Source organism: Chiloscyllium punctatum, chromosome 10, assembly GCF_047496795.1.
Source record: "Chiloscyllium punctatum isolate Juve2018m chromosome 10, sChiPun1.3, whole genome shotgun sequence".
Taxonomy (NCBI): Eukaryota; Metazoa; Chordata; class Chondrichthyes; order Orectolobiformes; family Hemiscylliidae; genus Chiloscyllium; species Chiloscyllium punctatum.
Genome location: NC_092748.1, coordinates 23315186 through 23329189, shown reverse-complemented (window position 1 = coordinate 23329189; position 14004 = coordinate 23315186). Strand labels below are relative to the sequence as shown.

The window sequence follows — 14004 nt, the reverse complement described above, 5'->3', positions numbered from 1 at the left end:
TGTGTGTGTTTCTGTGGAATAGGCAGAGACAGGGGAAGGGAGGGAGGGGGGTGGTTTAACGTGGAGCACTAATCTCTCAGCACGCATCTCTGGTTGTTGTATTTTCGGCTGTGTGTGTGTGTGTGTGTGTGTGTGGGAGGGAGAGGCAAGGGGGTGGGTAGGTGGGTGGGGAGGGGGTTGTGGGTGGGGTGGGTGGGGGGGGTGGGTGTTTGGTTGGTTGGTTGGAGAGATCATGAACAAGTTGTACATTGGCAATCTGAGTTCAAGTATCACCGCCGCCGACCTCCAGCAACTGTGCGAGCAGAGGGAGCTCTGCATCGGGGAAGTCTTTCTCAAATCCGGCTATGCCTTCGTGGATTGCCCCGACGAGAACGCGGCGATCAGAGTCATCGAGACCCTGTCCGGTGAGTGCTGTGGGATCTTCCCGTGCATCTGGAGGAACAGCATACACAGAGAGAGAGAGAGAGAGGAGGGCTGGATTGTTGCCTCTATTGAGTGCTCTCACTCTCCCCAGAGTGAGCTCAAAAAGAAGCTGTGCAGAAGCACCCACCACTGGACATCCAACTTTTTTTTTTCGCGTCCCTGTTATTTATTTCTCTGGCTGGATGGAGGCAGTTGAATGTGTTGGAGCTCTCCCTGCACCTATCCCTTTTGTTTTGTTTTTGCCCCTGTCTATTGCTCACACTTTTAGGACCCACCAAGGTGGGGGAACTCAACAAGCAACTTGCACAGGCATCAAAAAATGCAACTGCTCCAATCCAGAGGGGATCCCCAACCCCCCATTCCCCCCCTCCGTTGGAGAGTGAGGGAGGAGGATGTTTTTGGAGGAAAAGTTGATGCGAAGGGGGTGGGAGGGTATTGGTGATTCACCCTCTCTTCCCCCAATCATCTACACACAACAGATGAAGACTTAACTTTCCCTGTTGGGGGACAGTGAGGAAGATATGGTTGATGTGAGGGGAGGTGGATACTTAAGATGGTCTATTGCCTATCCCTCCTCTTGTTAAATATAAAAAAAACAGAGAGACATGAGTTAGTTTTCTTATTGAGTTGAGTGAGGGGAGGAATGTTTGAGGAGATCTGTCACTTATGTACACACAGAGGGACAGTCAGCCCTCCTGGCTGTCTGTCTGTTTGGATATTTGAGCAAGTGAGGGAATGATGTGGAACGGTGAGGCAGGGGCACTGGAGATGGTGTATTGCCCCTTTCCCTGATTTTCTCTCTTCCTCCCTCTCTGTCTCTGTTTTCTTTCTGTTACCCTCCCTGTGTTGGTCAGGGAAGGAGGAAGGGGTGAGGGTCTGGCATCTGAGGAGGGTTACATGATGGAGTTTTTTTTTCCATAAACTCTTGCACACAGACATACACAGGGAGAGTCCAGTCCCCTGTTTCCTCTTCTCTGTCCACCTCTTCCCCCCCCCCCCCCCCCCCAATCTGTGGTCTGTGAAGAGGGGTGTGTGTGGGGTGTTGATGAGGGGAATTTAAGGTGTTTTATTACTCCCTGTGAACACACACACAGAGGAAGAACCCAGTCTAACCCACTGTCCACCCCCCCCCCCCCCCTCTTTTCCTCCCTGTGTTTGTCTGGGTGAGAGTGGAAGGGGTGGTGTCTGAGGAGGGGTATTTGAGGTGGTTTATTACCCCCTGTAAACACCCACAGAGAGGAAAGAGCCCAGTCTGGCTCTCTGTCTACCTCCCTGTATCTGGGTGTTTGTGTGGGTGTGTGTGTGGGGGGTGGAGTGTACTTGAGGAGGGGTATTTAAGCTGGATTAATACCCCCCCACACACACACACTTCAATCACACAGAGGGAGAGCCCAGCCCAGCCCAGCCCCCCTGTCTCTCTCTCTCTCTCTCTGGGTGTCCGCGGGGTATTTTTCCTGGATTTTTTTCCTCTGATTTTATTGATGGGAGCCGGGAGGGGCTGAGCCCCAGGGGACACCCGTGCCCCCCTCCCCGGGGGGGCGACCCGCTTTTTACGAGGTGTCCCGGCCGGGGGTGCCCGGGGTCCGGAGTGAGGAGAGAGGAAAGGAGGAGAGGGGGAGCGAGGAAGGAGGGAGAGAGGAGAGAGAGAGAATGTGTGTGAAATACTGACGGGGGGAAGGGAAGGGGCTGCAGAGGGACAGAGGAGGGGACCCTCATCCTAAATACCCCCACCCCCACCCCCACCCCCAGGGTTGGGGGGGGTGACAGACAGCACCCCCACCCCACCCTTTACCCCAGGGTAAGGGGGGCTCTCTGTCTTGACACACTCTTGCATATTGAGACTCACATACCTGTCTCCCCACCCTCCCCTTCACCTCCCCCACCCCACACTTGCACACTGCAACAACCTTTTATTTTAATGTTATTTAAAATTCAAAAAAGCGGGCTAGCTCTCAAGAGCATGGCGCCCCCGTCCTTCATTTTGTTAATCAAGAGTGTTCAGATCTCTCTCTCTCTCTCTCCCTCTCCCTCCCTTTCCCACACACCTCACTCTTTTTTTCATTCTTTCCTCCACACACCACCCCTCTCCCTTTCTTTCTTTCTTTCTCCTCTTTGGCACATGGGTCTTCTTGTGTCTTCTCCCCCCCCCCCCATTTGCACCCTCTCTCCCCTTTTCAACAGGACAGTTGCATTTCCACTCATGCCTCCTTCCTTGGACTGCTTTCACTTTCAAGCCCCTTCAGATGGAGGGGCATTTAAAAAAAATATATCCAGACGGGGTAATGGGAGGGATATTTTATTTTGAGTGTTTTAATGTTCCCCCCCCAACCCCTACCATATTTAGTTCAGGAGAAGTTGCCTGCCTGGTTTGAGGGGGGGGGAGGGGAGCAATAACTTGTTACAGTGGGATTGGCAACATGCAGCTGTTACATTTCGGCTCCCCACATGTGGGACTCTGTCTCACTACCTAACTCACTCCTTCTTTCAAATAAAATTCAATTTATACACATTATTGTTTCTTTTTCAACTTCAGGCAAAGTGGAGCTTCATGGCAAGGTGATTGAAGTCGACTACTCTGTCCCTAAAAAGCAGAGGTCAGCCTTTATATCGACTCACTTTTAATTTCTAAATGTTTATTGACTCTACTTCTGTCTTGTTGAGTGTGTTTGCTACCTCCTTCCCTTGTCCCATGTAATGACAGCACAACTATGCAGATATTCCTTAAAATGTTAGATCATTTTGAATATTTATTACCTGCAAGTTCCCAATAGGTTTGAAATAGATGCATGTTTAGTTTGCAATAAATGGCACCATACATGTTGATGATAGAATTGCAAGAGTGAAATATTAATTTGCAATAAATAGGGCCATGTATGTTCTCACTACTAATATTGCAATAGCGAAACCTTTTATCGCTTGTTTTAAAACCCGTTTGAATTAAAATTTCAAAATTAAATCATATTTTGACATCTGAAAAGAAGATAAAGCACCTTTTTGTAAGAATTGACAATCAGTTAGGTTTTCATTTTTGGAGTTTGGTGTTGTGCAATTTTCTGAAAACCCTCTTTTTTTTCTAAGAACAGTAATCTGAACCTAACTTTGTATCTTGTTAATTTAAGATTTGTTTTTCTCAAAAATGTTCAATGATTGATGTCAAAAACATTTAAATTATATGTTGCATATTTCTGACTGCAAATTAGAAAGACACTTCCCCATTTCCTTCCTTAATTCCTCCAAAAGCAAACCTCATTTATTCTGTTTTCTCCATTATTCAACAACAGAACAAAATAAAAGTGCAAATAATGTGAAGGAAAGATTTGAAACTCAATCTAAATCAGAAAGTTTGTTACTTACTGAACATTTTGTGTAGCATATGGTACTTTAAACTTGCGAAGTTTGGCACAGAAAAGAAAGTTGCTCTAACTCTGTGATGCTGGTGCACAATCCCTGATATTTTTTTCTTGAAGAATTTGCATACTGCTCCAGAGAATGCATCCATACTTAACTAAATATAACATTAATATAGAAAAGGCAGAATGTATCAGAACATAGATTCCAAAGGAAAACAAGCATGTTAGATTGAAAAACAGGGATAAGGGAAGTTGTGTTGCTTGTATTTTGGAGGAGGTGCATTATTGCATTATTTCATAAACAATGTCAAACGGAAATGCAATTATCATATTTTGAAAAAGATGTATTTTTAAAACCCAGATGGTTGTTGGTGCAGGCAGCCATGTTTACAGACTACTCTTGACAAGTTGTTTGTTGCTATTTAGAGGTAGTGTTCTGAGGATGTCAATTTGTGTGTATTTGTGTTTTGTACCATGTGTTGTTCTGATCGATACGCGGGGCAGATGGATTTTTGAAAAGTTGAAAACCGGCATTTGAAAGGAGTGCAGTAGAACACGCCTTGTGTGCATTGCTGGTATGTGTGTGTGTGTCAGCCTTTGAGGCACATCTGGATAAATTGTCTTTGCTGAGACTACAGATCCTGGTTTATTGCTCATTGTGGGAGAGGGGTTCAGTTCTCTGTCTCTTACAGCAGTTGAGTCTTACTCATTTTCCTAACCTTGTCTATGTGTTATATTTTTAATCTGTACACCCACCCTTTGCTGCCTTGTAGTGTATTTCTGAGGAGGAGTGGGAGATGGCAGATGCCCGACAGTATGAATATTTTTCCCTGTTGCACTAATTAGATGTAAACGTGTCCTGGCTTGTTCATTAAAAAAAACAATTAACGCTAGTTTGGGACTACCAGGCATCCTAAATACTGGGGACATCGATTTTTGCTGCATGTATCGGGGGTGAAATGTGAATTATTGTCGATTCATGCTTGTCTTTGGGACTAGTAAGAGCAGGGGACTGGGGAGCACCAAGTGCTGGTAATTCTAGTTAATAAAACACTACGTTTTGTGCTGCTGAGCCCTATTTTGTTTCTTTACAAGTAGTTGGGGAACTTATTCAGCTGCAGACTGTTGTAAACTTTAAAACATCAGTAATACACCCTCCAGGAAGGGAGGTGTGGAACTCCAACTCTGACGGTTTTTAAAAAAAAAATGTACCGTCCAAATGAACAGGAATGGTGATTTTGTGGTCATCTGTCACCTAAGAAAGTGAAAACATAGAAAATGTGTTAGACAGAAATGGAGGTAATGCAAAGTGTGGGACGAGCTCCTGGTGTATACGTATAGAACATTAGTCATTGCAATGGATTTGTCAATAAGGTGGGCTAACCCCATGCTGAAAGTTTACAAGGGCAATATAAAGTGTCTTTTTGAGAGGAAACCTGTCCTGGTGGAGTTTGAAAGGCCTTAGATGTCTGTCCACTTGCTGCAGTTGTTGAAGTTTTTTTTAGGCAAGAGGAAAAAAACGTATAAAGAAATTAGCAATGCAGTAAAAAAGTCCGAGCTGCTTATTATCTTCAGTTGTAGAAAAGGGAAGTTTACCTTTTCTTTCAGAAAATGTGTGTGGCTGTTCTTCTGCTGTAAACCAAGATGGGCTTGTTTAACAATTGGACCAAGTTTCGCTTTCTCCCACACTCCACTGGCTACAAGTAGATATCGAGTACACTTATTCCTCCTTATGCCTGTTTACCTGTTTCATACTGGAAGGGAACATTTGCTATTACTAGGTTGAGATCTGAGGTCAGTGTTCAGTGGTGTTGCTACAGAGGCTTGGCTGTTGTTGGAAACTTCTACATTTGTGCAGTAGATTTTCCTTTCCTTTGCCTGATAGTGACCTGGAAGAGACAGAAAGAATCTGTTAATGGGTTGTGACAGAGAAGGTTCAATGTTGCAGTGGAAGACACTAATTGGGGAGCAAACCCTTCTTGTTAAAGTTTTGAACATACTCAAAGGTAAGAGACAAAAATAGTCAAAGAATACATGATAATGCAATAATGGTGATGGATTTAGTGTATAGAGCGTAATTGATTTGTTAGTGTAGTTCCCTTTGCAAAATCACAGGGAAAAGAAATCAGTAAAGATAGATTGACAATGTATTTTCTCTTAAGTTAAGGATTCAAATGGTTTTGAGATCCTGTGGCTTTCTCCTAAGTAAGAAGACAACTTCACGTCTCCACCATTGTGAGCTGTGGTGTCACACTGAAGGTTTTGAAAGACTTCATGATGCATCTGCTTGAGAGGAAATGCAGCAAAAATTAAAAACCTGTTCAAAAGATAATTACTTTCTTCTCAACTCTAACAGAAGCTGATGAGAGCAAACTGCTCCAGCAGGGTATGCTTGGGGTGGTGGTTTAAAAAAAAGACCTTTCTTGATCTGAATTTCAGTTTCTAAGAGTCTGGGGAGTTGTTTTCCTGTGGCTGTAATGACACAGTAGGAAGGTTATGTGGCAGCCCTAAGATGTCTTTATCTTGCTGTACTTTGTTAAGAAGTCAACTCGACAGGGTACAAACTTGTCACAGGTTGTCCGATTATTGGAAAAAAAAGTTATAGAATCATCAAAACCGTATCTGTTCCAGGATGCTGCAGATTTGTGTTGTTATATTTTCTGTTGCTCTCCTGACAAAACTGTAGTGAACAACCAGTTGAGTAGTGGAGAATAAATGGCAGATTTATGTGCATTCTCCGTTTTCTTGGTTTCATTTATCCTGATGTCTCAGTTTCTTTGGTGTGTTCAATGCCCAGTATTATTGACAGGCAGTTAACATTTAGAAATAATCGACGTAGAAAAATTTCCAGGGCTTTGAGGAAAGGCAAAACTATGGGATTAATCAGCATAGGTTTCTCAATGAGTCAGCAGTGACAAAGTGGGCTGAATGGCCTCTCTCTGAGCTGTAGAATTATGGGTGCACAACCCAGCCCAGCCCAGCCCATGACTCATTCTAGTTGCAAGAAGGAAGGTGTGTGTTTATAAATCAGAAACTAAATCTATTCTTTCTCAATCAACTGGTTTTGAGTGTAACCTTTTTGAGGGAAATCAAATAGCACCTTTTTTTAACAAGTAATTCTTGGTGCCCTACTTCGGAGCATTGGAAAGCGCCTGAGTATATAAGTACAGATTTTGTCCCTTCAAACGTGGAGCTGTATTTGGCGAAGCTGTTTGAGTTTCTCTGAGTACAGTTTCCAAATGTTACATGCTGCAAATCTGTTGGAGTAATTAAGGGAATGGCACAATGAGAGTGTTGGGACCTCGGCATGTCCTCTTCCATGATTTTGTTTGTGTGATCGTGTGCTGGTATAAGTAAGATAAAGGACTCTGGGATCTGTGTACCAATTCACCATGCTGGTAAACTGTTCGTTCGCGTGGTGCTGATATTATCTTGGAACTGTCTAAACGGTAAAGCTCAGAATTGTCATGGCTGATAATCAGGGGAGCAAATCTGGTGGGAATGAATGAATGTTGAACCGCTTTGTTTGCCATCAGTTTACATTTGATTTAATCCTATTGCCCGACGTTCCCCAAATCCCCATCTCTTGTATATCTGCAACTGATTGAGCCAGTGAGGACCAATGCTAATGGTTTTTTAGCCTTGCTTGCAATTTTCAGTAAACACTTCATTCTCTTCCCTCTCCGCCCACTTTGATAAAATTTTATGTATCATTCATACCTTACTCCTCCCTTAAAATAAGCCACCAGTGAAGAAAGTTGGGGATGTCACTTTGACATTAAATTGCAGCAAAAATAAGTTGTCCACAGAAAGGAGAAAAGAAATGCTGATGTTGAGCCAGTCTTCTGTGGGGATAGCTTGTCTCTCTCAATATTGAATATATTAAACTTTTTGCCAGATTATTAAGCAGCTATCGTACAGGGACCGCATCAGGCACGAGAGAAGATTATTTCCTAGATCGTAAACATCTAGTTACTGCTTTCCTTTTTAAGTGTGTGAATTATTTGCTGTTGGCTGTGAGTAGAACAGAGTAAACAATCAGATTTATGCAAGGGGGGGGGGGAGAGATGATGATTTTGAGTCATATTTTCTGCTGTCTAGACAGTACTGTCACTTATGTTGAGTGAGTAAATTTGTAGCACATGTCTCCAAAGTGCTGGAGAAAGTTTGCAAGGTTGCGACCAGCCCTTCAGTCACAGATGTCCTCCTAGTGTATGCTTTGTGACAATGCTATTGCACGCATGTTTAACGGAAAATAAACTGTACCCCCACCAAGAGGAATTTGTCACTTGACAAACATTTTAACCTAAAGTAAAAAGCAGCAATGAGAGGAACAAAGTGATTAGTTGAATTTGGGGTGGTGTTGGGGGTGGGGGTAAATTTTTAGTGACGGACAGTGAAGGTGAAGTATGCTCCAGGTGCATGTGCTTTGAGGATCTGGTTTTGTTAGCATGGAATCAAGGAAGAACATTCTGGAAGCATATAGAATAAGGAGGGGGGCAGGATAAGTTTCTGGTGGGAGCTGTGCACCTGTCAAAGGCAAGTAACCTACGACATTTTCCTCTTTTGCACCTGCAAAAAAAAAATCAACTTTTCATTCAAATTCCCAGCATTTGTTTTTTTTTGGTCAAAAAAAAGCTGTTGTATCCACTTTAATTCTCCTCTCCTCATTTGTTAATGCTCATTTTGTGACTGATGCATGTGTCAAGATAAACGTTTGTCCTGGGGCTCTGTCCATTCAAAACTTTCTGCTCTCATTTCTAAAGTACTTGTTCTTTCCACAAAACTCAGCCAATGCACAGCGTTTAATCAGGTCAAAGTTCATCAATATGCACGAAACAAATATAAAAATATTTTTGGGTGCAAATACAAACAGCAAATGCATGCAAATTGATGTAAATTACAAGTTGGAGTGCCTTTGTCATTGTCTCACCTGTACAGACTCAGGTGAGGTCAGGAGGATGTTGTGTGGTATGGCAGGAATAGTGGCACAGCTTGTAGGCTTTCACCTGGGAACATGAGATTATTTGTAAATGTGAGCATCAATTTTCCCTGCTTTGGCATTATTTTATCACTAGGTCAGCTGGTGAAAGTTGTTAAATTTTATGGATTGTTTCCTTCCAAAATTTCAGCGAGTGGTTTCCAATATTTGCTGTCCTGTGCCTCTTTCTTTTTTGTTTAAAAAAAGTCTTTCTTTTGTGGTCTGAAATTATTGATTGTTTTCTCGTTCATAAAAACAAGTTTGGAAAGTGCTTAAGCAAGTGCTGAGTTAATTGGGGCGAAGTGCTTGTTTCAGGTCTTGAATTGGAAATACTGCTGTTTATATCTGATATGCTTTCACTAGTTCTTCAAATAAAATGGAGATAATAGCTTATAAAAATATTTCCCCCCCAAGTATTTGTCTTGCTCCAAGCGCTGACGTTAACTGGAAACTGAGAAACAGTTTGAGTTTCGTTTATAGGAGAAAGTCAAATGTGTCAGAAGAAATTCTGCAGCAAATTGTAATTCTCAAAATGACTCACTACAGAATGGACAGGTTAATTACTGGTTGCTTTGCGATTGTGTTTTGATAGTTAGATGTATTTGGACACTGAAGGTGAAAAAATAGCTGCTTATTTGAAAGATTTTTGGTATTTTTTAAATTAAGGATATCCTCCAATGGAAAAAGTGACAATCTTCCTCATTTCGTTGTTATCCATCACTTAATTTAATTTTGGGTGAAACAGAACTTTTATTTCTCTGTATGGTTTAAAAAAAACTTCAAGTGAAAAGTGAGGCTTGCTTTTATTTATTTGCTACAACGCTGCCCATGTACAGAGAAACAAAATTTTTCTGATTCAAAATTCAATGAAATTTTCCCCCATTATTTAGTGGTATGTTTTTGGTGATGATTCTTCAGGTTTGTGGTGAAATCTCTTGTTTAAACAGACTTTTCAAGCAGCAGACCATGCATTTTCACCAAAGTATGTCCCCCTTTAAGAGGGTACGTACAATGGGTGTGCACAAATTGTAGAATGCAATAGTCATAAATGTGATGTTATGCTCACTGAAGGCTCTGTTATATTTTCTTCCATGAATTGTACGACAATGCATGAGTTGTTGAACTGCCAATTTTTCAGACACTAAAATCAAACTGAGAGCTTATGCAGAAACAATTACTGCCCCTTCCCTTTAGCACCTCACAGCTGGGCTGCTGAGGAAAGGTAATATCTGTGTGTGGTTCAAGTTATTTTGTAAAACGAATCAGTGGAAAAGGCTAGCTCAGTCAGGTGCAGTATCTGAAACTGGAACAAGATTTTTTTTTTAGTTTTATTTCACTCGTGGGATGTGGGCATTGCTGGCTGGCCAGTATTTATTTCCTGTCCCTAGTTGCCCTTGAGAAGGTGGTATTGCACTGCCTTCTTGAACCACTGTTGACCCACGATGCACTCAGGGAGGGAATTCCAGGACTTTGACTTTGCAACAGTGAAGGAGTGGCGATATATTTCGGTGTCAGGATGGTGAGTGACTTGGAGGGGAACCTGCAAGCGGTGATGTCCCCATGTGTCTGCTGCCCTTGTCCTTCCATATGAGAGTGGTCCTGGGTTTGGGTGGTGTAATCTGAGGATCTCTGGTGAATTTCTGCAGTGCAAGTATTCAGGTTTTTGGAATTTATCTTCTCTGATAAATTGTTGGGGACATGGAGTAGGGGATAACTCGACTCTTCTTGCTCCTGTACAACTGGTACTTCCCAAAACAGAAAATAAATCTTGTCAGAGACAGAACACCATGTTAGGAAGAGCAGCAGACAGTATTGTCACATGGCATATAGGGGACTGCGGGGGTTTGTTGGGGGAAGAGAGAACTTCACTAGACATTTGACTGCAGGATGAGGGCGTTGAAATGGCACTATAGTGCAGAAGAAGCAAGATTGGAACATGCACAGCTGAACTGAAGGGTAGCAGATTGGATAAGGCCAGATTGTTGAACGATGATTTGGACCTGTACATGAGAGGAGCCAGTTCAGATTGATATACAGCTGTCACAGTGAGTGTTTCAATGGGCATTCAATATGTAACAACACCAAGGTACTGTACTGGTGGGAGTAGGTCTATCTCCATATAACACTGGGGTACTGTAAGAAGAATGCAGTTTGGCTGTGTATAATACTGGTGTGGGGGGAGAGATGTCACTGTGTATAATAGGCGGATGCTGGACTTGTGAGGCCAGATCTGTCAGTTCATAACACTGGGGTACAGCACTGGTAGTGATTATTTTGTCAATGTATGACACTAGGATACAGGACTGGTGAGGACAGATCTATCCTTGTTTAACAGTGAGGTAGAATACCGGCGTGGAAAAGTCTGTCAGTGTAAAACTCTGGAGTATAGTGCTGGTGGGGACTGGTGTGTAACTAAATAAAATTGGGGTAGAGTATGGGTGGGGTCTGGTCTGTCTCTGTATAGCACTGGGATATGGATAGATGTCACTGAACTGTCACTGTATAACACTGGGATACAGTAGTGGAGCAGAGATCAACAACTGTGTAACAATGGGGAATATAACTGGTGAGCACAGGTATGACCTGCTATAACAGTTGGGTGCAATACTGCTGGGGACAGATAAATCACAGTATATCCCTAGGGTACAGTTCTGCTGGGGGTTTCATCTGTCACTGTACAACATAGTGCTGTTGGGAAAAGGTCTGTCTCTGTAGAATACTGAGCTGCTGTACTGGTAGAGATGGACTGATACAGTCTTTGTATAGCAAAGGAGTATAATATGGGTGGAGACAGGTCAGTCTCTGTATCACCATGGGGGTCCAGTGCTGGTGGGGGCAAGTTAGTGTGATTTACTGATGGAGACATATTTGTCACTGTATAACAGTAGTGTTCAAGACAGATGAGACAGTGTGTAACACTGGCATACTGCACTGGTGATGCCAGGTCTATCCCTGTACAGTATAATAAAGGTGCAGTTTACTGGTGGGAAACCAGCTGTCACTGTATAATCTTGGATTACAACACTTGTGTGGACAATCCTAAAGCAGTGCCTAACAGTGCTGGTGGTGGTGGTTTTGACTCATAACAGTGGGGAACAGTACTGGTGAGGACAGATCTGTCATTGCATTACACTGGGGTGCAGTGCTGGTGGGGCTGCATCTGTTATTGTAGAGCAAAATGCTGTTGGGGACAGGTGTGTCTCTGTGTAATACTAAGGTACAGTAATAGTGGTGATTGGTCTGTCGCATTATAATACTGGGCTACTGTATTGTTGGAGATAGGTTGTCACTGTATCACTATGGGGTGCAATATTGGTGGGGACAAGTCAGGCCCTGATTAATACTGGTATGAATTACTCATGGAGACATGTTTGTCACTGTATAACACTGGGATGCAGTACTGTCCAGGACAAGTGTGACAGTGTATAACACTGGGGTACTCTACTTGTGTCAACAGGTCTGTCCCTGTATAATAAAGGTGCAGTTCACTGGTGGGGAACCTGCCTGTCACTGAATAATCTTGAGTACAACACTCGTGAGTACAGACATATAGCAGTGGCTTACAATGCTAGTGATAGCAGGTTTGTCGCTGCATAACATTGGGTGTACAGCACAGGCAGGGACCAGTCTGTTACTGTATAACTTTGGGGTACAGTGCTGGTGAGGACACTTCTGTCACTATAATGGTGGGATACAGTAGTAGTGAGAACACATCAGTTATTGCATAATACTGGGCTGCAGTAGTGGTGGGGACAGGTAAATCCCTGTATAATATTGGGGTGTAGTATTGCCAAGGGACACATCTGACTTTGTACAATAGAGTGCTGCTGGTGATAGATCTGTCTCTGTACAGTACTGAGATACTGTACCGGTAGAGACAGGTCTATCACCATATAACACTGGGCTACAGTACTGGTGGCAACTGTCAGTGTATAATACTAAGATGGAGGACTGGTGGGAACAGGTCTGTACACCAGTGGGGTACTGTAGTGGTTGGGACAGGTGTGTCACTATGTAGCAATACAGTCCTGTACTGCTCAGTACAGGTCTGTCAGTGTACAACACTGGGGTACAGTACAGATGGGGGCAGGTATTTATTGTATAACATAGTGTTACAGTACTGGTGGGGGATAGGTTTGTCACTGTATAAACACGGTGTTATGTGCAGATGAGGACAGGTTTGTCCCTTATAACCGTGTGGAGAAAGTGAGGACTGCAGGATGCTGGAGATCAGAGCTGAAGAGTGTGGTGCCGGAAAGGTACAGCTGGTCAGGCAACATCCGAGGAGCAGGAAAATCGACGTTTTGATTATAAGCTGATGAGTTTATGCTTGAAATTCAGATTCTCCGGCTCCTCGGATGCTGCCTGACTGGCTGTGCTTTTCCAGCACCACATTTTTGACGCATATAACTGTAGTACAGTCCTGGTGAAGACAGTTCTGTCACTGTATAACACTGGTTTGGAGATGCCTGTTGGGTTCACTCCTGGTGGAGCGAGATCTACCACTGTGTAATACTGGAGTAGAGTACGGGTCATGACTGTTCTGGTACTGTATAGCACTGAGTTACTTTGCTGTTGGATCAGGTAACCATATTAGTGGGGACAGATCTGTCACAATACAATACTGTGGTAAAGTACTGGTGGTGTCAGGTCTGTCCCTGTATAACACGGTAAGGTGAGGACAGGTCTGTCACTGTGTAACAAAGATGTGGTTTGCTGGTGAGGAACCAGCTGTCACTGTATAATCCTGGGTTACAACATTCGTGAGGACAGATCTGTAACAGTGGCTTATAATGTTGGTGGAGGCAGGTTTGTCACTGTGTGACATTGGGGTAAGTACTGGTGAGGGCACGATTGTCATTTTGTTTTCTTTTGTTTTTCACCCTATGATCTGTATGTCCTTGCTTATAAACAAAGCTTTTCACTGTACTTAGGCACGTGTAACAATAAATAAGTCAAATTAAAGTAATTGTATAACCCTAGGGTTACAGTACTGTTGGGGACAGGTCTGTCTGCATATAGTACTGATGTACTGTACTGGTGGAGACAGGTGTGTGTGTAGCACTGGGATATTCTATTAATAGAGACAGGTCTGTCTTTCTATAACACTGGTGGAGACAGCTTTGTCAATTGTATAACACTGAGGTTCTGTGCTGGTGGAGACAGCTCTGTCATTATATAACATTGGGGTGCAATACTGATGGGGAAAGATAAATCACTACATAATATCAGGGTACGGTACTGCAGGGA

The 14004-nt window shown here is 43.1% G+C and overlaps 1 protein-coding gene across 6 annotated transcripts in view; it reads left to right on the top strand.

The window, feature by feature from the left end:
• Nucleotides 1–201: 201 nt before the first annotated feature.
• The window catches only part of LOC140481943 (insulin-like growth factor 2 mRNA-binding protein 2), a 137158-nt gene continuing 123355 nt past the window's right edge, over nucleotides 202–14004 (top strand). For 5 of the 6 annotated variants that reach the window (XM_072578688.1, XM_072578686.1, XM_072578685.1 and 2 more), the window contains exons 1-2: nucleotides 202–404; nucleotides 2957–3017. In XM_072578688.1, the coding sequence (XP_072434789.1) occupies nucleotides 233–404; nucleotides 2957–3017 (233 nt within the window). In that variant the 5' untranslated portion in view covers nucleotides 202–232. The remainder of the gene's footprint in view (nucleotides 405–2956; nucleotides 3018–14004) is intronic. The other variant, XM_072578687.1, reaches the window with a different exon arrangement.